Here is a 25,989-nt window from a genome sequence, read left to right on the forward strand (position 1 = left end):
GTTTCCTCCCATAAAGGAGGTAATAAAGAAGCACTGAAACACATTTCTGTGGCATACAGAGAATCCGACCAGCTTCCAGTTCCTCTTCCTTTAATCACATGCTTTAATGGAGACTTCTGATTGGCTGTCCCCAGCCAATATAATATTTTTAACAGCAGGTGGGATGAGACCAATATTAGAGTCATCTCTCAGCAGCCAATAGGAGCCAGTAGAATAAACAACTGCTTGAAGCTTTAGCCTCCCAGACATGACCTGTATATATGCTGACCTCATATTTAATATTTGAGATGCACTTCATGCAGAAATGCTGGGAGCTATTCACCCATTCTGTGAAGATAAGAGAGTCTGCTTTTAAATGGATCATTCAATGACCATCGCTGTGCTGTGAGAGTGTCCACCACTGTAACACTGGAATATTGTATTGCAGAAAACAGTGAAAAGCAAAGTAAATCCATTATGAAGAAACGCTGACATTCAGTTTCCTCTCTGTGTGAGGTTATTTGATTAAATTTTCATTTGACACTACACAATGTGTCGGCTCTTTTACAGCATTACTATGAATTCTGTTCCAAGTACTACAAATTGGTACTGATGAATAATTTGCTGTTGATGCCAAATAATTCAGTTTAATGAATATTGTGGTTGACACTAGGAAAAGGTCCTGGTGTCAGTTACCATTTGTTCCCTGTTTGTGCGCAACAACATGACATTTATTTCCCATGACACCTAACATATTGTGCAAGATGCATGTAAATCTGCATCCTTGGCTTTTTCGTCCTCCAGGGCAATGTGACCTTCTCGTGTTCGCAGCCCCAGCTGGTGGCTTGCACCTTTGTGAGCTCCAGCAGCAGCTTCCTGTCGCTCCCATCAGCATCGCCAGCTGTGGGGGGTTTCTCCGTTCGCTTCCAGTTCAGGACGTGGAACCCGGAGGGGTTGCTGCTCTCCGTCCAACTCAACCCAGATCCACAGCAACTGAGGCTGCAGATCAGCAACAGCTGGCTACGCCTGACCCTCCACAGCTCGGGACGACAGAAATCAGAGGTCTCAGCCGGTGAGTCCACACAACAGACTAATGTGTCCCTGAGTCTACTGTGCACTCCTGATAGTACAAAATCAGACATTTCCTGTTCGGCTCGAACTAGACTTAATCATCCCCACAGATCCATGTCTGCACTAGATCTGAGATAGAAAAGGTTCAGTGGCATACACCACTTAGCCACACCATGAAACCACTGACAGCTGAAGTGATTAACATGTATTAAGTCGTTATAGTGGAATGTGCTGCCAGAGACAAACTCACCTAAAGATTGGTGCATGCCAGTTACACAGCTGGCCTGCAGGATAATGCAGCTGCATGCTGCAAACCAGCTCAGGAGCAGCTCAAGAAACATGAAATATAGTCACAGAAATGACCCACATGTAATGATCAGGACCCAAAGTCCAAGCAGGAGGAACTGGAGGACACCAGGAGAGGCCCTGTGTCCAACCCCAGTGGGTCATTTTTGTTAGAGCGATGCAGAAACCTGTAGAGATGAAAAATGAAGCTAACGTTCACAGCTGTGCTCCTGTGCACACTTTTTAATACACGTAACACGACCTGGAGGATGGAACAGCGCATGTTCGTACACTTTTAGTATTTGATTAACTTGTTAATTTGAAAATTTGTGTTTTAGTCATTTTTCTTCACAGTGTGCGGTTGTAGCAGTGTGACACATTAGATCAAGTTAATGTTGTTTTATTCTATTTGTGAGTCTACTAAGAAGCTACTACTAGCTTAGCAAAAGGACTAGATGAATTGGTCTAGCATGAACACAGACTGGCACAGGGTTGGGTCAGTTTCAGCTTCTGAATCACATTTTGATTCACAGCATCATCGGCGAACGCCAGCCTCCAAAAGCCTGTTTGCACTGCTGAGTCCTCCAAGGTGCTTGTTTTGTGCTCAGCAACCAATTTAATCTGTCTGACTTGTATCACCTTCATCCTGAAGAAAGTCGAAAATAATATGGCTTTTTCTTTTTTGGGGGGGGGGGGGACTTGAGGGAAAATATCATCTAATTATCTGTATAGGATTCCTTAGCAAAAATAACAGAGATAAGTAAGATTGCTTGGGGGAAGTCAGGCTCTCAGCAGTTGGATGGCTGCAGGGAAATATAGATGGAGAAGAAAACCACAGCTCAGGGACTGTATTCCCTTTTATATAATTTGCCTCATGGTGCATTAAATTAAACATCTGCGCAAGGACATATCAGCCTTAGAGCTGCAGCCTATGAAGCCCGTGACCTCGAGTCCTGCAGTCGTGCAGAAACAATACATTTACCATAGTTAAAGGAAGGATCTGTTTATTGTTCGTGTTACCGTCATCAGAATCCCTCGTCTTTCTCGTCCACTTTTGGAGGTCAAACTGAAATTAGATATAGCGTATCATAGCATCTATACGCAGCAAACAACGTTATCATATTAAAGGCAGTGCGAGACAATCCCCAGGTCCTCCTCTCTGATGTGTGGAAACCCATCCTGTGGGAACATGCTGCACCAAGCACAGATGCAGGGTGGAGGGCATTCCTATATGGAGATGATGTGTGATGCTCTGTTAGCTGAACATCTTCTCTGTGATGCCTGGACCGTAGCGTGGGAGAGCCCGGTGTGTAAACGTGAGCGCGGCGTGCTGAGTGCGCGTCGGGCACAGCGATCGTCCAAAGCTTAAGAAATGAATCATAAACATGGAAACATGGTTTTAATTAAAGGCAGCTACAGATTCTCACCACTTTGCTGGAACAGTGTAACGATGTCAGACACCGAGCAGCATCACTCTCAGCGTAATCATTAAACTGCAGACTTTTGTTTTTCTCCAAAGTTGAACTTTTCCCTTCAGTTTCATTCGCACTGTCACATCACTGTTCCACTGTGTCCTCGTTCAGCTGATAGAAGAGCATTGGCAGGATGAAAATGGGCCCTGACAACGTGGGAGCTGCGTGCACGGGGACCTCAATGTGAAAAGAATTGCGTCTCCATCAGACTCGTCAGGAGACGCACAACATGTTGCATGAACACACTGGTGTGGACACGGGGCTGCCACTGACTCTTTGGAGCAGTGATCACATCCAAATATATTTTTTAGAGGCAGGATAAGAGTTGACCTGTTTTTACAGTTGAAACAAATGCTTGCGTCAATGCGATCGGCTGTTCCTACCCAGCTAATAGTCCCTGCAGCGTATCAGGTCATTGTTGTGCAAGTCCTCAGACTCATTTAGTTGTTCAGAGTCTGTCTTGTCCTGCTGTCAGACTCCAGCTCCTCCGTCTTGCACTGATTATGATCCTTATTCTGCTGAGGAGATGCTGTGACTACAACACTGGTGCTGTAGCACTGGAACACACTCAGCCCCGGGTTGGATGTGAAAACGATAAGCGCGTCGTGAGGATATCAGCTGACATGAAACACAAACAGAAGCTGCCTCGACTCAACTCTTAGCTCACAGGGATTATTAGCTGTACATTCTAATGGCCATGTTTAGTGTGAGCGTTCGCCTCTCTAACACTTTAAAAGATGAGCAGCAGCCACATAAACTGACTGGGCAGCAAGGAGACAGCAAACACATGGTGAGATTTATATTTCTGACCTGAAAGGAGGGAAGGAAACTCAGATTAATGTTGTCTGCTGTGGCAACTCTGCTTATTCCATGACACAGAGAAACTGCCCGCGGCCCTCAGACTCTTCTGGGATGCAGGGATCTGCTGCAAGTCACGGGCACTGTTGGACTGAGTGTGAGTGGAACAGAGGCGTGGGTCAGTCCTCCTGAAGGCTGCAGCTTTGTGATGATCTGTCACAGCCACTTTTACTTTGGTGAAGCACTTGGTGGCTTACAGGTTAAAGGTTTGGGTTAGGCAGTGCAGGCAGCTGTAGTAACCTCCTCAGTCATCATCAGCAACAAGGGAACAAAGAATCTGACTGACACATGTCAGAAGATATTCCAGATGTTGGTCTGCAGAGTCGTGTGAGTGTGTTTGCTCACATGTCTGCAGCCTTCTGACTGTAGGTGATCAGCTGTAACAGAGATGCTGGTGTCATCTTTAAGTGAAGGATGGAGAAGGATTGACTGCGGTACAGTGCTTACTTCACATTAGTGGAGGTAATGCACCCACGTTATTCGTTGACAATAATAAAGAACCAGGAAGAAGCTGACGTTAGTAATTTCTCCACATTTCCATATTCACTTCATCTAAATGATAAAATATGCGCTGAGTGACACGGCGGAGGAGGCAGGCTTTTTGTTTGGAGGCTCCGAGTGATGGAGGAGGCTGGAAGCTCTGCAGCTCCTGTGGTGTCCGTGAAAACAAGCGTGTGTGTGCACAGGAAATTTACTGGCAGCTCTCAAAAGTCTATTTTTAACAAAAGTAAAATAAATAAATATTGTTGTCTTCTAAACTTCCAAACTGAACCATTCTTCATCAGGCAGGAGAGTCAGCGATGGGCTGTGGCACTCTGTGAGCCTCGACGCCAGGAACCTACAGATCACTCTGACTGTGGATAACGAGCCCTCCTCCACTATTGAACTTTGGGAACAAGTGCAATCCAGAGGCAGCTTTTACTTTGGAGGTTCGTGGATTTACACACCAATATTAACATAGCTTAAGACGTTCTCCTTTACACGCTAACCGAATGTTTCCTGGGAATAAAAGCTAAAGGTTGTATCGTGTGTTATTTCCATCCAGGCTGTGCTGCGACTGCTCCAGACTGCCAGGGCTTTGCTCCGGCGTTCCAGGGTTGTATGCGGCTCATATTCATCAACAGCCAGCTGATGAATCTCAGTCATGTACAGCAAGGACTGCTGGGGAATTATAACGAGCTTCAGTTCGACACGTGCAATATAAAAGACAGGTAAAGTATCCTGAATGTGTTTGAGTAAGAACATGGCTCAGACGTAGAGCTGCTGAAAGCATGCACACGTGACTGTTGAATGTCAAACATTATCCAAGATGGCAGCACAGCCTCATCCATGCCCACTCTGTTAATTTGTGGATGACAGCGTGCTGCCTGCAGCGCAGCCTGAATGTCACTGACATCTTGTCCTATAGAGACAAACTGACAGGATCGTCCAATTAAAGTGCAACAGAAAACTGGCGAGTAGCTTCCCTGGCAGAGGGCTATGCTAACAAGCTGCCTCCCTACTGTCCTGTGTGCCGCGCTCTCCCTCATTACCCCACAGCTGCGGGCCCTGTGAGCACCTTCATGTGGATCTTGTACAGGATTGAAGTAAACATGCAGACTGCTTTTTCTTCAGTTTCACATGTCTGCTGTCTAAGCCAGCGTTTGCAAACACAGGAGCGACGGCAGTCTCCCGTGTCAGTGAGGCGAACGGCGCGCTGCAGGCGATGCAGCTCCAGGAGCATGCTTTGGTGCTCTTCCACGTGATTTCATTTATTGAAGGGCGTCAGTCAAGAAGCAAACTGCCACTAGGATTACACAAACAGCATCAGGCTGTCTTTGATGAAACATGGCTGAAACTTTGGTGCAGATACTGCAGCGGTGTACAAACTCACCCTCCTCAAGATGAGTTCAGCCATCCTCTGTTTTCTTTAAGCAGCCATCCATACGTCCATTTCTACTGCTGGCCACAGGGACAGCAGTCTCACTGTAGTCCAAACATCTCCCAGCCTCTGGCTCTGAATCGGAGATGTTCTCAAACCAAGTGAAAAACATTTCCATCATGTTCTGGGCCTCCTCTTGGATGGACGAATTACTCAGCTTAGATGCATCCAGAAGGCATCCTGACAGGAAGCCTGAACCATCACTGAGGGAACAGCAGCTCTACCCTGAATCACTCAGATCCTCATTCAGCCTCTGCTGTCACTTTATCGCGGAGGCCAACATTTGGTGCATCTCTAAAGCTGAGCCAGGACACCCTTCAGCTTTTGGTTGGACCCTGTTCTTATTCAAATGACGACACATACAGCAGTACCACTGCTTACATTGTACCGTGTGGGCCAGAGGGCTGCACTGTGTAGAGTCACTGTTATCATCCAGTGCACACACTTCACAGCATGCCAGCCTGCACTCCCGTCTTTATGCTTGAACTTTAATTTAGGCTCCAGCAGCTCCTTGGGGAAACTCCTTCATCTTCATGCTAACTGTGTTTGTCTTTGCTTTGGTGTTGGCTTGGTTACGTATTTTGCACTGAATAACCATTTACTTCCTGAAAAAGATTGATTTATCAGGCTTATGTTTATTATTATTATAACATTTAAAAACTTCAGGGCTAGCTTACGCCGTCGAGTTGCTATGATACGAGAGTGGGATGTTTGTTAGTGAGATCCACCTTGACCAGTGACATCTGATTTCTCACCCGTGTGGTGAGAGCTCGGTCCTGGGATGTATTTACTGGGTGAATGAGATCAAATGGCAAATTAACTGCTAATAAAAATCATTTGAAAACTTGAGGGAGGTGAACCTATGATTTCCTCGTTTCTGTTCTGAGCCTTTACTTTGACGATACGAGGAAATGAACTCAGACTGAAGCTTCTTTGCTTTCGGTCTAATTACACTGTGACTCACTTTATTGTTCGTGTGCACCTGGGTGTGCCAGCTGCTGTCATTTCTTGACCTGTAAGGTCAACCGTGCACACAACATCAGAAAATAGCCCGACGGTAATTAAACCGACGGCTGCAACCTTATCCGTGTTGCGGCCGGCCTGTGCTGCTGCAGTTAATAGGTGAGAGATAAAAGTGCATGAAATTATAGATGCATGCTTGAAAGGCTGGCAATTATGTGAAACTGAAGGAGGCTCGAGGACGGGACTATTAATCAGAAGAGTGCAGTTGAAAATTTTCCCTGAAACACGTTTTGTGGTGAAATCCTATTAACGGGCATTCTTGTCTGAAGGTGACAGAGATGCATTTATTTTTAGAGAAGCGCTGCCACGGCTCCACTTTCTCAAATTCAGACAAGGGCGCAGTGTGTTAGAAAGCGTCAGTTCACACTTGTTTTTATTTTTACTTTGCACAACATGAATCAACAGCAAATGAGTCTTTTGGGGGACTTCAAAGCTGGTGTTCATGACAGCACAGGAGCGAATAAAGGGGAACGTGAGCACGGCTCTTTCTTACCTGCTGGATAAAAGATCGGCTTTGTAAACACCAACAAAACAACTGCTTCTGTTAGTCGCTAATGCAGATGCCTGGAAGCCGCCTATTTATGTGGGTTTGTTTGTTTTTCCTTCTTTGTGGTTGGAAGTAAAGTGTTATCATCCTGAGCAGCTCCTAAAGCCTCAGTTGTTCTGAAAGTTTGAAAGAGCTCAGCACATCAGGAGGTAGCTACAGATTTTTCAATTAGTCAGCAGACGGGAAAGTTAATTAGCAAACGTTTTGATAATCAATTAATTACAAGCAGTCAAAAGACAGAACATCTCTGCCTGCAGCTTTTTCAATGAGATAACTTGTTCTGTGTTGTTTCTGACATGCTAGCATGTTGCATGTCCTTCACTTTAAAATCGCTGCTTACAGTCTGAAGAGAAGGACCAATCATAGATGCATGCATAGATATACCCCTTTGGTAGCGGTGACAGAGGGCCGATCTGCTCAGCTCTGTGTGGTTTTGTGTGGCAGAGCATTTGAGCTAACATAGCATGCAGACGCTAACAGCAGCAGCATTTCTTTCTTTGTGAACCTGAGAAGCGTCATTACTGAAAAGCCTGTCAGGTCTGTGACAAACCTCTCCTTGGATGTGTGTATATATACACATACAGCTGTCCCTCACTGGACAATCACACACTGTCCATAGATGTCCCCTCATCTTAGCTTTATTGGTGACTTTAGCTGGAAATGTGACTGAAGTGTCACGGTCGTGTGATGAACCGCCAATCCGACTCTGGAGAACGCAGGAAAACACGCATGGATGGGGTTTGAAGTGTACTCTGCTTCTCTGCTTTGTGACTAACTGTAATGACAGATGTTCATCATTGCAGATCCACTCAGTCCTGTTTTGTTTAAGTGTTCCTCAGACAGAGATTCATGGATCAGAAACAGCTGAACTGCAGTTCTGGCAGAATGGCAGATACCACGGATGAAGATCGCCGCGGTTAGAGCTCCAGACTGTAAAGCTAAAATCTTCTTATAGCACCAGTTACAACAACAGTTACCTCAAAGTGCTTTCTATACAATATTAGAGAGAAAGGCTGCAGCAATAGATGATCCCTGATGGGGAAGCACTCGTGTCAGCGGGAAGGAAGAACTTCCTTTAAGTTTTATTTCACGAGCTCAGTGATGATGAGCGATGATGGATGAGGGACCGTGTACAGGGGAAGGCCTCGAAGGAGACTGGCCGGGCCGATCCCCGTGTACCAATGAGAAGTGAATGAAAGGAGGGGGGGGGGAGAACAGCAGGCATTCACACCCCTCCCTCAGGCTGGGAGGGGTGTGAATGAGATCCCGCTCCTGACATTCAGATAATATCTCCACTTAAATGTTTGCTCATTTAAACATAGCATACAAAATCATTATTTATTATTAGTAGGAATAAATTGAGACAGTAGAGTTAAAATTTTCTCACCGTTCGTTCATGTGCATGGTCTGAAGTTCAGCTGATGAGTCCCCAGACTGTGAAACGCTGGTGCTGTTGGTGAACGGTGTGTGCACATCATGACTCTTCATGTAAAGTCGAGAGAGTCACCCCAACAACGTACAGTCAAGCATACAGTGGATCGAAATGTCGTCGTGCTGGATCAAAGGTTCAAACTGTGGAAATAAAGTGATTCAAATGTCCATATATCAGGTACAATCACTAAGTAAATGAGTGGATTCCTAAACTGTGCTTTCTTTGCAGATGCCTTCCTAACCTGTGTGAGCACGGAGCGCGCTGTTCTCAGATGTGGAGCTCTTTCTCCTGTGACTGCTCGGGGACGGGTTATGCTGGAGCGACATGTCACAACTGTGAGCACTTTGTCTCACTTTCATTTCTTCACCTCCTCTCAAATCCGCCATTACATCCGCCGCACCGCCCCATTTAGTCTCGGTCTGCCGAGTTGTGTCATTCGATTCGGCACACATCCGCCAGCCTCGCTTGTACCTTTCTTCACCTGTGCAGAGCAAAAAAAGCTGTCCTGCTTCGACTTGACAAGACCTTTACAACCGATGCTGCTATTCTCACTTTCAAAATTCTGAGAATCTTTTTTCGCTACACCCTAAATAGTGTTAGACTGGCTGACTTTAGACTGACTCTGCATGTAGGAGCTTTTCCTTACGGCTGTCATTTTATGACATCGCCTTGATATTTGCTGTGGAGACGGCTGTTGGAAAGTATGTGTGAAATTCCCCTGCCCCAGAATACTGATATCTTGTTTATATGCAGGCAAACGCAGTCGTGTTTGGCTGATGGAGAGAACATGGCAGATAAGATCATCTGCTGAATTAAAAATAGGGCCTTTCATCAACTTCCCCGTAAACACGTGAAATCAACTTTTCTGTCTGGACTCAAAACCTGAAACCTGACAGAGTCTGAAAACACTCAGCAGATTCAATGACATTCAGAAATGTCTGGCTTCATCTCTGGAGTTTGCACACACACACACAAGCCCATTCAGCTATCTTAGTGAGGACCTTCATTGACGTCACGGTTTCCCTAGCCTGACACTAAAACCACATTTTGAGCCTCAAAAATGCTTCAAACTTGTGAGGACCGTGAGTGAGATTTCGGTGCTCACAAAGATAGCTAGACAGGAACACACACACACACTTCTCGTGCTGAGTTCAAACTGCATGACTGTGACAAAAAGGTCTCATTTTGCCCTCTGGGTGGTTTTAGAAAACACTCCACTGGACAGCACCTTACTATCCTGGTTATACTGGCTGGCACTAGCATCATAACTGAGACTTGTTAGCTTTGACAGATGCAGTGGCTGGAAACATTCATTAGTAAACTCGAGACTTATGTGGCCAAAGGACTGATGAGGTATTTGTCATCTTTCCTTCCACAATCCACAGATTCACTGATCCTCCTGCAGTGTTTGTGTGTGTATGTGAGTCTTTGGCCAAAGTGTTCTCCAGGTCAGTTTCAATCAGACTGTGTAGCTGTGAACTGATTTATGTTTGTGCATCTATAGATGAGAATTTGTGTCTTTCTAAGGCTACGTCCACACGTACACGGGTATTTTTGAAAACTGAGATTTTCCGTTTTCGTTTTAAAAAACAATCCCGTCCACACGTAAAGGCAGAAATGAAGGAAAACGCTGCTATGAACATGCCAAAGCAGCAGGTGGCGCTAGATTCCTAACCGTGTAGAAATGTTGGCCAATCAGAAGTCTAGAAGCCTCGGTGGGAAAAAGTAAACAAAGCTGGGGCATAGAAGCAGAACCGAGTCGTATGTGTGGAGGGACAGTAACTGTGTGTATATGTAAACATTTAAACACTGCAGAGAGTAGAATTAACAGTATTGTAGAAATTCATTTCACCGAAACAATAACATGGCGCACACTGTGACGTCAAAAAAGGCGCACACCTTTGACGCTGCGTTTTCTCCGTTTTTCTCGTCCACACGTAAATGCAAAAACGGAGTTTTAGAAAATATCCACCCTGGCCGGAGCTTTTAGAAATCTCCGTTTTCAGTGACCGAAAACGCCATTGACGTGTGGACGAAAGGTGCAAACGCATAGAAAAATCTGCGTTTTCAAAAATACCCGGGTAAAAGCTAATTACTGAGTTCTTTTCCTTTGTAACCACACCCTAACAAAAACATGATTACCGTATTTTCCGCAATATAAGGCGCACTTAAAGTCCTTTACTTTTCTCAAAAATCAACAGTGCGCCTTATGTATGAATTCTGGTTGTGCTTACTGAGCTCGAAATAATTTTATGTACACAGCGCTCAAAAATCTGTCAGAAACCGCACTGCTTGATGGATTGTTGGAGCATTATGGCTAATCTGGGTCTTAAACTCTGTCTGCTTCAGGTCCCAAAGTCAAACAAACACACAGCATCACTGAGAGTTAAAAACTCGCTAAATTCTTTCATCTTTAATAAAATGATCAGTGTTGCTGCTCTACCAGGTGTAACAATTAAGTTAAACATCAGGCATCCATGAAAACAGGATTTATTACATTTAATGGAGTCAGAAGTTAGCAGGAAGTTAGCTCGCTAGCTTCCACCGAAACATGATATAGCATGTTCTGACTGAGAGATTTCTGAGAAATTCAAACGTACAGCTCTGCTCTCACTTCCAACATAAATGAAGACAGAAAACTAAACAGCAGTGAAGTTTGTAGGGTTACTGAAGTTGGGCTAGCTGCTATATAATGATGTGCTACGTGATCGCTAGCAAATAGCTATGTTAGCATAACATAAACACACTGAAGCTGGAGGATGAACGCTAACACTTTTCCACTCGATAAAAGTTAAAGAGACAAATGTAATCGCATGGCAGGATGTTATAAAAGGACCAAACTTCAGTCAGGAGAACAACTGAGATAACCCATCCACAATACGAGGTTAGTCATTAATCGTGGCTCAAAGAAGTGACATTTCGCCTTGTAACCGGAAAGTTGCGGGTTCAAGTCCCGGCTCGGAAAGTCTCGGTCATTGTGTCCTTGGGCAAGACACTTCACCTACCGCCTACTGGTGTTGGCCAGAGGGGCCGATGGCGTGATATGGCAGCCTCGCTTCTGTCAGTCTGCCCCAGGGCAGCTGTGGCTACAACCGTAGCTGCCATCACCAGTGTGAATGAATAGTGGTATTGTAAAGCACTTTGAGGGCCCTGAAAAGCGCTATATAAATGCAATCCATTATTATTATGATTATATACTACAACAACACGGGAATAGAGCCGCTGTGAGAGAATTCAGCAGTAATGAATCAATGGCACGGAAGTGGAGGAAGCAAGACTCTGACTGTTTTGTTTCGTGTAGCCGGGCTTATAATCCAGTGCGCCTTACGGTCCAAAAAATAACGTTTGTGAATATTTTTTACAAACACACAAGGTTACAAAATTCATTTCACAGCTACACCGTCTGATTTACAAGTACAAAATATTTATGAGCACAGTTTGAGCCCATAGGGGTCATGTCTGTTGTTTTAGAGGTAGTAACCTGTGAGTTATGATGGAGCATGAACAGGATGAGCTACTATGTCGCTGGTGTTCTGGTTCTTCAGGCACTCGGGGGCATCATCCTGCCGTGGGTCTAAACTAAAGGTTCGTGCTGTCATGTTAGTCTTTCGCCTCATCTGGCTCTTCAAAGCAGATCCTGTGGTATCTAGAGGAGCTCACAAAGGCCTGTGCTGTCATGTAGTTTTAATTGTTCTCCTTGAGTTTTTTTGCTTTTCTGTATTTGGATGCTTTGTGATGTCTCTGCCATTTTTCTCAGTTTGTTACATTGACTTCTATTTTTGAAAAACATGGCGTACAAATAGGCTGACTTGACTTAATTATTTTCATCAAATAATAGAAGTTATTATGAAGCCAGCAGCAGGCAGTAACGTTTGTTTGCTGTCCTTTCATCCCATTAAAATGACAGTCACTGCCACAAACAAAGGCCTCTGTTAGTGTGTATCTCTGTGAAGATGTTTAAGATGTTCCTTGATGTGAATCGATTTGTGTGGAGGACACTGGTTCAGGATGTTGGTGCCATAATTAGCATAAAGAAAAAAGCCAAAGCATGGACATCGTTCACTTCTATAATACAGCACAGAGTTCATACATTTAGATAGGTTTTGTGTATTCATGACTCATCCAATCGAGAGCCGTCAGAGCGTGGGCTGATTGTTGGACGACTGACTGATTTCTGTCCCACTCTGCATCTTGCAGCCATTTACGAGTCTTCCTGTGAGGCCTACAAGCTGAGTGGCAGCTCATCGGGCTTCTACTTCATTGATCCAGATGGGAGTGGTCCTTTGGGGCCCACACAGGTATACTGCAACATGACAGGTGAGATCATTGTAGACCTCGTGTTGTCACCTTTTACTCCATTCAACATCACCCGAGAACACAGAGAAAGCTCAGAGTAAAGAGTGCACTGGCTTATAGATTAGCCTGCATTGATCCAGAGCCAGCAGCAGTCTAGGTGACCTCCTGAGGGTTTTTAAATGCATGTTCGGTGTGTGTTAAACACAGATTTAATCTTTCATTTGTTTCCAATCTTTTGGTTCTTTATGTATATGCAGCATGCTGCCTTTTGTTGCCTCGATCTTTAATCAGAGGGAAAGGTTTTCATGGTGTCTTCATGAATGATGCTTCAATTAAAAGGTCATCTTGTCCACTCAAGTATGGCTGAGAGCAGAAATGTGGGATTTGTTGCTTCTCAAATCAAAAAGATTACAACTTGGCACCGGGTTAGTTCAGTCGGATGAGCGGGCGACCGGCTGGGGTCGAGTCCGACCCGTGGCCCTTTACCGCATGTCTTCCCCTCTCGCTTCCCTGTATCCATCCAATAAAGCCAGTTAAAAATATATTAAAAAAAGATTACAACTTGACAGGCTTAGAGATCTTGAGCCCCCTCCCAGTGGCCTCCAGAGGCTCGGGTCATTAACGTCAACAAGGGTTAATCCCCTGCACAGTGCATTTCATGACAGTAATTCTGGATGTTTTGGATGCAGGGCGAGTCACGGTGCCATGAAAACGTTTAAACTGTTAAGTCGTTTGAAGGAATGCATAAATCTGCACATTTCTTGGGTAAAAGTTTTGGTTTTGACCTGATCCCAGCTCAAAGTCACGTCTGCAGCACTCGCCGTGCTGCAAACAGGAATATCCACATTCATTTTCACAGAAATTTGCCCATTGATTTCTGAAATCTCGGCAGTTATCTGTTGCTCGTGGAGAAACGAGGAAAGTTACGTCGAGGCAGAGGAGTCGATAAAATAATTACGAATGTCGCTGTCGGCAGCACAGATATCGACAGTGATCGCGTGGCACCAGGCTGCGTTTGGGAGAGGGTTGGTGTTGGTGTTTGGGAGCTGTGGGAGCAGACTGATGTCACCAGTGTGGGTGTTGTGATTTGGGAGCCAGAAAGAGCTTTTGATGGCACAAACACAATATGCTCTGTGTCACCTGAGATGTGACTTTTGACAGACAGGCAGAGGGACACGAGCTGATCCACAGTCTGCATGACATATAGGACAAAACATATTGAGTTTTGACACTCTGGAGGCCGTGCTCGTCACCGCGCTGTCACAACTTTCCCAGCTGCTTCGTCCCTGCAAGGTTAATGTAGCAGTGATGACATTACAGAGCGAACGTGGTGTTCTCTGCTGCTCTCGTCCAGGGTTTGTTTTTTCAGTCGTCTACTTGAAAATCTCAGTCGTTCTGCAGCAAATATGTCTCAACTTGACCTCAATTAAGGAATCCATTAGAGATGTAAATAACTGTAAGCCTGCCAACCTGATGAGAATAATCATGAAGTAGGACACAGCCGTCTGATTTTATCCAGAATATTCTGTGTTCGTATGTGGATACGAATAAAATCAGGTTCTTTTTCAAAGTGTAGGGTTTGAAGTAGAGATGGACCGATCCGATATTACGTATCGGTCCGATACTGACCTAAATTACTGGATCGGATATCGGAGAGAAATAAAAAATGTAATCCGATCCATTAAATATCACGAAAGCACCTCACAAAACTTGCCACTCAGCTCATAACCGTAGCACGTCGCAGCAGTGTGCGTCACGTGATAGAGCGGCTGTGTGTATTTGTAGCCTCGCTACCAAACCAGCATTTCATCTCCGAGGAAGTTTTCCCAGAGAGAAGTAAAGCAAGTGTGTAAGTTCATCTCTGAATGTTTGTAAAGCATTCCTGCGTTAAGCTTAACAACCGATATGGAGCGACTGCCTCTCTCTCTCTCTCCTGCTGCTACTTCAATCGTGACACTGATCAATGATCAGCTGATCGGCTTTTCTGTCGCGAGTCCGTCTCTCTTCTTTGTTTATCGCCCACTTCGCGCCAGAAAGAGGAAACCAGCGGCTGAACAACCGCAGCACGTTTAAGCTTGATCAGCTGTTGTTAGAATTTATTTATTATTACTTTCTACTCGAGGATCTTTTTCTACGTAGCTGACGGCTGGTAACTGTGCAGGGGCGGATCTAGCAAAGTTTAGCCAGGGGGGCCGATAGGGCATGAACAGGGAAAAGGGGGCACAAAGACATACTTTTCTTTCTTATTCTCATGTAAAATGTCGAGCTTTTAATAAATAATTATCTGAATCTTACACCCAAAGTTTTAATCTGATGTAAAATGTATAGAAGTCCATTACTGTATATAGTGACTATTAAGTCTAAAACACCCCAGTAAGCTGTAGTACGTTTTCCTTTGGGTACCATCTGTGCAGTCTGCAGTTCTGTTGAACAAAGATGTTGAATCTATTTAATTATTCTTGAAAAAAATAATTTATTTCTGTGCATTTTTTTTCACACTGCATCAAATTAAAGTTGATTATGTCGATTAATAAACTCCCAGAGAGCAGCCATTTGGCTTTAGCATCATGAGGTGGAGGGCGGGGGGTGGATCCCTTTTTTTTTCGTCAATAACAAATGATAAGTCATGTCTTTGTTTGTTTGTTTTTTACTTCAGAGTTTTGCCAATCAAGTCATTTTCAGTTAGCCCTTTATGGCCGGCCGGAGCGAGCACGTTTTGCATAACTATTTTTAAATCTCGGTAGAATTGCGACCACATAAACTAGCACAATAATTTTTGTTGCATATGAAACCGGAGGAGTTGTACTTACATCTTATGCATTCAGCTTGTCCTCGGTCACGGTTTCCTTCCACATGTAGCTTTGCAAAAATTGCATAAAAGCATTTGTAGCAACAAAAACACAATATTCCAGAAACAGGCTTTGCCGATCTGATCAGCTGTTCATAAGACTTCCTACTGGGAACAGACGTCAGCGCGAACTATCGCATGTCCGCCATTACCGTCCCGAAATGCAGTAGTTTTTTCCTATAGAGCATTTACAAAGATATGCTGGTGTTTTTAAAATTCATGTCTGAGTTTATGCCTTTGTGAATCGTTTCTGGGATGCTTCGAACTCAAATTACACTGGAAACAGTTCATTTCGATGCACATGCTGGTTTTTTGCAAATTTGCATTAGAATATTTATTTTTGTTTTTCCTGCAGTATATAAAAAGAAAACTATGAAGACACTCAAAATAAATTTCCTGTGGTTGGAAACTATTTTGTGCAACTTTTTTCTATTTTCAGTTTCGGGTGATGAACCTCTTAAATTTCTCTAACTAGAAATATTTGTAAAAAAAAACAAAAAAGATTTTCTATACGATTTTTTTGTAGTTTATTCTACTTTTTTGCAATTTATGTAATTACTACGGACTTCATGCATGCACATTATTAACATTTGGGATATAACAGTTGTGTTGATGTATAGCAACTTGAAATGCTCCCAAACTACAGCATGTATCTTGGTGCAGGAGGTGCTGATGTTGGCTTCACAGTAACGCGGGAACATTTTTCTTGCAGAGAAGAAGGTGTGGACCGTGCTGTCCCACAACAGCACAGCTCCGGTCACAGTTCAGACCTCATCCCTTCAGAAACCTCACGTCATGATCTTCAACTACAGCGCTTCGGCCAAACAACTACGTGCCATCGTATCTGGGTCGGAACAGTGCCAACAGGAAGTGGTTTACAACTGCAGGAAGTCCCGTCTTTTTAACACAAAAGGTCAGTGGCTGTCCTAAAACATGTCCCGTGCTGTCACCAGTACCACATCACTGAGAACAGCTGCACTGGATTCAGACGAGTAGACACTGGACACGTGCGTCAGCAGAAATACAGGGCAAACCTGTTTATATGCTCTTACATGCATTTGCTTGCTGACCCCACGGCTGGCTCCCCCCCACTGTGGGACTGAGTGGTGTCATCCAAATGAAGCAGCTGAACGTTGTGTTATTTGTGTTGCATTGTCAGGCTGTCAGCCCGGGGCCACGTTGGAAGCGGCTGCCCCCTTCAACATCCCCTCGCCCACTGCTTCCCTACTCTTGTTATAGTTTAACAATAACCTGAAAGGCTGTGTCCAATCTTTTGGTGTGCATTCATCTCAGATCTCTGGCACCTAGGGTGTTCCAAACATCCGAGCACTCGCGCTTAAAGCATGAAAGATTCATGATTCTGCTGTTCCCTGGGTAGCATGTGTGCACAAACAAACAAGTTCATTATCACCCCAGACATCAAACAAGAGCCAGAACAGCGTATTTCATAGCTGCGTGAACACTCGAAGAAACAGTCGGAGTTTTGTAACGGCCGTCTTTGTTGTTTGGACGCTCGTATCTCCCGTGGAAAAAAGGTGAAATGTCTTTTTGTAATCCACTTCTCTGAGCGTGCAGGTATAAACAGCATCCATTTAACCAACAGTGTTACTCAACAGAATATGCAAATCGCTCTTAGACGAGATGCCACTCATCGTGCTAATTTAGCAGAAAAAACAACAGCAGTAGCTGTTCAAAGGGGCCGCTGGGTTTTCTGGTGCAGCCCTGCCAAAAACATCTGAAGTTCACCTCCAGTTGTGGCGTTTTGCTGTGCAGCATGTCCTCTGACTGCCAGCCTGAACACAGATGTTCAGTCATGTCCTCGTACTGAAACCACGCAGCCCTGGTGTGATTTGCATTTTAAACATGTTGTTTTTTCTTTATTAAATACTCATAATGAACTCAGTTTGCTTTGAGGCAACTGTGGCTTTTAATGTGACAGTGAATTAGTATTAAACATTCACAACAGCGCTTTAATTACTCGTCTTTTTGATGTCCTATTCAGCAGTCTTCTTTGTTCTTTTCACATTTTCTTTTTTAACTAGCAAGATTTTCCTGTAGATGCATCCTTTATGAACTTACCCTGGAATTTACATCAGACGGCTCACTTTTTAAACACTTGTTTTTAAAGCTGTGCTAAAGTGGCTCCTAGAAAATAGAAAATAGCACCAAGTGAAAATTGGTTTGTCAGCTGTTGCACCGTCAGGTGACTTTATATTGGGACATCTGTTGTCTTATTTTTAACACAAAAAAATTCATTATGCAGGAAATCAAATGAATTCAAATGATGTCATCATTGATTCCAGTGTGGCTCTCAGCACCACCTGCAGCATCACAGCTAAGCACACAGTGAGTGGAGTCAGGCGCGAGAGTTCGTGCCAGACCGTCCTCCGTCCATGCGTCCACTTATGCTTAACAGGATTGGACGATAGGGGCAGCGCCACCTGTTGCCGGTGTGTGTAAAACGTGGGGCAGAATATTTGAGCTGTAACAGCAGAAGCTTTGTTTGTGTCCTCCAGCTGTCCTGTTGTTGGCCCGTGTCCTCCTTGTCCACCCCAAAGAGGACATATTTGAAAGAAATAGCGCAACAGCCACGTGTCTCTGCAGCATCAGGTACAACCATCAGACAGGTTACATGACTAAGACTGATGGTGCACAGTGTGATGTTGCAGTGAACCTGTAAGATTACTAAAATGGTAAAAGGTAACTGCAGGTGCAAACATAGACAAATAATATGGACAGAAGTGTTTCTGTTCTCTGATTTTGACTGGAGGACAAACCGAGACCTCAGTGTTAATTGAATTTAAACAGGCTGTGTACTTGGTTTGAATGTAATCCAGAGTAGCTGAGAAGCTTAGAGAAGGTTGTAGTCGTCAGGCTGTTAAGGTGCAAAACTTAATGAAGCCTGAAGCATTGTCACAGGAGTTTTCTGGGATCGTTGCTGCCAGCAGCGACAGAGGTCAGTGTATTGAATCTTTTTATCTTAAAATCTGCATCCACTGCAAAACGCAGCATCACCCAAGCTCTACTCGCTCTGCTTCAGTGCTGCTGGACGATCAGGAAGTGGATGATACTGACCTCTCTGAGCTGTGGTCTTCATTTGTTTCTCATTTCTAGAGCATACATACAGACTGGAAATATGAAATATGACTCTAATTTAATTAAACCTTTGACTTGAAGTCAATATTAACTTAAGGACAAATTTATCTGACATGTTAAGTTAGATAAACATTTTCAAACCACAAATCCTGATTTTCCATTGCAACAATACAAAATTTCAATTTGACTAAATGACACAGAAGGAAAATCCTGTCCTGTGGGACCTATTGTACTACAGGACAATAAGTCCTGTGGGAAGAAGGAGCACTGATGTATTCCCTCCCCCTCACATATTTATAGCTCAGAGTATATTTAATGAGCTGAATGCTGCCCCTGCACTGCATACAAACCTTCACACGCTGATTTAAATGTAGGGCTATTTGTGTTTAGCCCACAGTTTGACCCCACACACAGACACACAACATTTCCTAGTAGTTCCCACCATGTGCACTTTAAAGTTGTCATCCCCCTTAAATAGTAGCCCTCATCTGTGTGGGTGCAAAGATTGTGAATATTAACCCTGTCAGAGCCAAAGCATCAGAAAAGATCAAACTGAGATGTTTATTAACCCTTATAACAAAATCCACATTTGCTTTTGCTGCATCATGTTGGATATGATATATTTTTATTCTATATTTATTCTATACATGTGATACGTTGATACATACATGTGATACGTTGATACATGCATGTGAATGTGATACATTGACACATACATGTGAATGTGATACATTGACACATACATGTGAATGTGATACATTGATACATACATGTGATACATTGATACATGAATGTGATACATTGATACATACATGTGATACATTGATACATGAATGTGATACATTGATACATACATGTGAATGTGATACGTTGATACATGCATGTGATACATTGATACATGAATGTGATACATTGACACATACATGTGAATGTGATACATTGATACATGCATGTGATACATTGATACATGCATGTGATACATTGATACATGAATGTGATACATTGACACATACATGTGAATGTGATACATTGATACATGCATGTGATACATTGATACATGCATGTGATACGTTGATATATGCATGTGATACATTGATACATGCATGTGATACATTGATACATACATGTGATACGTTGATACATGCATGTGATACATTGATACATACATGTGATACATTGATACATACATGTGATACATTGATACATGCATGTGATACATTGATACATGCATGTGATACATTGATACATGCATGTGATACATTGATACATACATGTGATACATTGATACATGCATGTGATACGTTGATACATGCATGTGATACGTTGATACATGCATGTGATACGTTGATACATACATGTGAATGTGATACATTGACACATACATGTGAATGTGATACATTGATACATACATGTGATACATTGATACATACATGTGATACGTTGATACATGCATGTGATACATTGATACATACATGTGATACGTTGATACATGCATGTGATACATTGATACATACATGTGATACATTGATACATGCATGTGATACGTTGATACATACATGTGAATGTGATACATTGATACATACATGTGAATGTGATACATTGACACATACATGTGAATGTGATACATTGATACATACATGTGATACATTGATACATGCATGTGATACATTGATACATGCATGTGATACATTGATACATACATGTGATACATTGATACATGCATGTGATACATTGATACATGCATGTGATACATTGATACATGCATGTGATACATTGATACATACATGTGATACATTGATACATACATGTGATACATTGATACATGCATGTGATACATTGATACATACATGTGATACATTGATACATACATGTGATACATTGATACATGCATGTGATACATTGATACATGCATGTGATACGTTGATACATACATGTGAATGTGATACATTGATACATACATGTGATACATTGATACATACATGTGATACATTGATACATACATGTGATACATTGATACATGCATGTGATACGTTGATACATACATGTGAATGTGATACATTGATACATACATGTGAATGTGATACATTGACACATACATGTGAATGTGATACATTGATACATACATGTGATACATTGATACATGCATGTGATACATTGATACATGCATGTGATACATTGATACATACATGTGATACATTGATACATGCATGTGATACATTGATACATGCATGTGATACATTGATACATGCATGTGATACGTTGATACATGCATGTGATACATTGATACATACATGTGATACATTGATACATACATGTGATACATTGATACATGCATGTGATACATTGATACATACATGTGATACATTGATACATACATGTGATACATTGATACATACATGTGATACATTGATACATGCATGTGATACATTGATACATGCATGTGATACATTGATACATGCATGTGATACATTGATACATGCATGTGATACATTGATACATGCATGTGATACATTGATACATGCATGTGATACGTTGATACATACATGTGAATGTGATACATTGATACATACATGTGAATGTGATACATTGACACATACCTGTGAATGTGATACATTGATACATACATGTGATACATTGATACATGCATGTGATACATTGATACATGCATGTGATACGTTGATACATGCATGTGATACATTGATACATACATGTGATACATTGATACATACATGTGATACATTGATACATGCATGTGATACATTGATACATGCATGTGATACATTGATACATACATGTGATACATTGATACATGCATGTGATACGTTGATACATGCATGTGATACATTGATACATACATGTGATACATTGATACATACATGTGATACATTGATACATGCATGTGATACATTGATACATGCATGTGATACGTTGATACATGCATGTGATACATTGATACATACATGTGATACATTGATACATGCATGTGATACATTGATACATGCATGTGATACATTGATACATGCATGTGATACGTTGATACATACATGTGATACGTTGATACATGCGAATGTGATACATTGATACATACATGTGATACATTGATACATACATGTGATACATTGATACATGCATGTGATACATTGATACATGCATGTGATACGTTGATACATGCATGTGATACATTGATACATACATGTGATACATTGATACATACATGTGATACATTGATACATGCATGTGATACATTGATACATGCATGTGATACGTTGATATATGCATGTGATACGTTGATACATGCATGTGATACGTTGATACATGCGAATGTGATACATTGATACATACATGTGATACATTGATACATGCATGTGATACATTGATACATACATGTGATACATTGATACATGAATGTGATACATTGATACATACATGTGATACATTGATACATACATGTGATACATTGATACATACATGTGATATGTTGATACATGCATGTGATACGTTGATACATACATGTGAATGTGATACATTGATACATACATGTGATACATTGATACATACATGTGATACATTGATACATACATGTGATACATTGATACATGCATGTGATACATTGATACATGCATGTGATACATTGATACATACATGTGATACATTGATACATACATGTGATATGTTGATACATGCATGTGATACGTTGATACATACATGTGAATGTGATACATTGATACATACATGTGATATGTTGATACATGCATGTGATACATTGATACATACATGTGATACATTGATACATACATGTGATACATTGATACATGCATGTGATACATTGATACATGCATGTGATACATTGATACATACATGTGATACATTGATACATGCATGTGATATGTTGATACATGCATGTGATACATTGATACATACATGTGATACATTGATACATACATGTGATACATTGATACATACATGTGATATGTTGATACATGCATGTGATACATTGATACATACATGTGATATGTTGATACATGCATGTGATACATTGATACATACATGTGATACATTGATACATGCATGTGATACATTGATACATACATGTGATACATTGATACATACATGTGATACATTGATACATGCATGTGATACATTGATACATACATGTGATACATTGATACATACATGTGATACATTGATACATACATGTGATACATTGATACATACATGTGATACATTGATACATACATGTGATACATTGATACATACATGTGATACATTGATACATACATGTGATACATTGATACATACATGTGATACATTGATACATGCATGTGATACATTGGGCAACGATGTATCACAACAGTCATTTCTGTGAAGGAGACAGGAAACACATTTTTCCTGTCAGTATTCAGCCAGTTAAAGGATGTGATTAGAGAGACCTCTCCTGCAGGATGTATTGATTGTAGCCTGTTGTGGTTTGTGTTCCTGTTTGATGTCTCAGGACTATTTTAAAATGTGCAGCGGACAGCGATGAATACACAGGATAAAGATGTGGATTATTCCCATCCTTTGTAATGCAAATGTTGGTGCATACTCATTGTTCCTGTAGCTCCTCACTTATGCATACAATTAACATTTGTGTCACCAGTTTTGCCAAAGTGATGGATGATGTTAAAGTGAGTTTCACAGGGATGCTTCCGGCCTCTGACCCCACTGCTCACTGCTGTGACATGTATCCATACATAAATCTTTGCCTATAATGCTGCAGGATGAGAGCCCCCCAGCATGTAACACTGATTATGCATTGTGACATGTGGCTTAATGGGCTTCTCCATGCCAGCTGGCCTCTGTGCAGAGCAGGGTCACACTGATTGAAGCTGTTTAACCCTTTAGTTATGTTTTTGGTTTCAGGTAGTGTGGCGTCATTTCACTGTTTATCACATCACAGCATTTAAAAGAAACAATAATAATAATATTTTATTTCATACTTCTTTTCGATGGTGTTGTTGTAAATTAAAAGAAAGAAACGGTCTTTGGGTTTCATGTTGTTTTTTAAAGCCAGTGGTTTTACTTATATTTGCTGTACTGTGTGAGTCCTTTGCAGCGGCGTGCTGACTGTGGTTTGGTTGCAGATGGCAGTCCGCTTTCGTGGTGGCTGGACCGGGAAGGAGAAAAGAGGAGCTACTGGGGAGGCTTCCTGCCTGGAGTTCAGCAGTGCTCCTGCAGCCTGGAGGAGAACTGCATTGACATGAACTACTTCTGCAACTGTGATGCTGACACAGACACATGGTACAGACAGCGCACACATGGCTGCTTTTATTCACGTCATGAACACTATTCTGTATCCTGTAGGTGAATTATAAAACTGCTACTGCAAAAAGATTTAAACAGCTACCAAAGGTTAAAGCGAACACAATCAAAAATGATGATAAATCATTTAAACCTCACGTTGATGTAAAAGAGTCCAGTGCAGCGTTCTAGATTTAGGAAGCGAGACCTTCTGTTTCATCTTTACATCATTTGCATCATCACTGGATGTGTTGCACACACTGCTCTGCCTTTGAAAGCTTCTCGAGCCTCCCTGGTTTTCTGATAAAGGACTTACTGCAGCTTCTTTGTTGACTGCAGACGGGCCAGTCGACTCCCAGACCCCTCACTACAGCTGGACAGGGTGTGTGTGTGTTTTCAGTCAGGAACACCTTTCTTGTGGAAGCTGCCCGTCTTTGTACCTGGCAGCCTCTCCATCACACACATTTATTTTCTTATTGCACGTTTCTCAGCTTGTTTGTGTTTAAAACATTGGACATGTCGTCTCTTTAGCTGATGTCACACATCCGCGTTTTACAAAGAACCTACTTTTTTGTAGGAGGCAGTGATAATCTGATCCACACTGATGTGAGACCACAGCTGTGTGTAGGAAACAGAAGGACACATGAAATAATGAAAAATGGATGGTTTATCCATGAACTGTGAGACAGACCATGTGACTAACGAGTCGCCGTTGTGCTCCTCCCAGAGGGAACGCTACCACCACGAGCAGCTCAGGTTCCAGGATTTTGTCGAAATTTGTCTGCTAAAAATGAAGCGAGTAGATCATACAGTGTTCAATGTCATTTTCACACTCCGATTTCTGCCGCTCATTATCTGTTTGGGATTGTGTGAAAATGCCTTTGACATATAGCACAGTTTAATCCAAAATGATTAATTACAGCTCATACTTATAATATTTCACTTTTGATTAAACTCATCATCGTTTCTGAGCCATGAATGAAGAAACAAAGGCTGTGCTGGAGTTTAAACATTCTCAATGGCTTTGTTTATGCTGCGTTAATCCACTCCAAAGCCTTCCTGCTTGCAGCTCCATGTTTTCACAGGCAAATGTGTGCTCTGTGATAGATGGTTCCCTTTATGGGGTGTTTACCGCGCGCTCTGTGCTAACGGAGCTGAAAGTCAGCCTTTATCTGGACCCCCACGAAAGAATCGGGCCCCTGAGGATTGGTGTATTACTATTTATTCAGTTCTTTTCTCTGTTCTGTCACAGGGCTAATGACACAGGAGTCCTCTCCTACAAAGACCACCTACCAGTGAGCCAGATAGTGATCGGAGACACCGACAGAATGGGCTCGCAGGCTGTCTACCACATCGGCCCTCTGCGTTGTTATGGAGACAGTAGGTGATCACCTCACTGTTGAAGCTACTGTTCCAGATTTGGCTGCAGATGGAGGCTGATTAGAGACACAAAATGTTCACACAATGTCTTTGCGACTTGTGCTTTTATGTTTGTCGCTGGATCGAGAGTTAAAGCCTCATCTGTGGTGCAGGCAGGATCACAGAGATTTCAGTTCGCTTCCAGTAAATATCTGCAGGTGTTGCAGAGGGCTGGGGTTTGATTTTGTGCTGCTGCGTGCCAGCTTCCCCCATCCCCCGCCCCCAAATAAGTCTATTTTAAGTGTAATAGCAGCTATCAAAGCTTCTTAAACACATCAAACGTCTGGCTGATGATGTATAATGCATGTAATGTATAAATTATTTAGAGGATAGCTACAGTGTTTCAGACCCTGTGATGTCACCTATTGTGTGCCACGTACGGTTGCTGCACGTTCACCGATGTCTTGGATTATTTGCTTTTCGATCTTCTCTGCAGAACCAAAGTATCTTGTAAAAGACTGA

General features: G+C 42.3%; 1 protein-coding gene across 1 annotated transcript in view; it reads left to right on the plus strand.

Annotated features, from left to right (window-relative positions):
• Window positions 1–25,989, plus strand: part of cntnap5a (contactin associated protein family member 5a) — a 140,837-nt gene that overhangs the window by 81,933 nt on the left and 32,915 nt on the right. Inside the window, exons 8-15 of the mRNA XM_085250368.1 lie at window positions 784–1,051; window positions 4,451–4,594; window positions 4,711–4,876; window positions 8,817–8,923; window positions 12,786–12,905; window positions 16,445–16,645; window positions 23,952–24,108; window positions 25,361–25,488. Coding sequence (XP_085106494.1) covers window positions 784–1,051; window positions 4,451–4,594; window positions 4,711–4,876; window positions 8,817–8,923; window positions 12,786–12,905; window positions 16,445–16,645; window positions 23,952–24,108; window positions 25,361–25,488 — 1,291 coding nt within the window. The remainder of the gene's footprint in view (window positions 1–783; window positions 1,052–4,450; window positions 4,595–4,710; window positions 4,877–8,816; window positions 8,924–12,785; window positions 12,906–16,444; window positions 16,646–23,951; window positions 24,109–25,360; window positions 25,489–25,989) is intronic.

This window comes from Mchenga conophoros, linkage group LG16 (genome assembly GCF_057382185.1).
Source record: "Mchenga conophoros isolate Kocher_MC1m ecotype Shallow Benthic linkage group LG16, M_conophoros_male_GT1.1, whole genome shotgun sequence".
NCBI lineage: Eukaryota > Metazoa > Chordata > Actinopteri > Cichliformes > Cichlidae > Mchenga > Mchenga conophoros.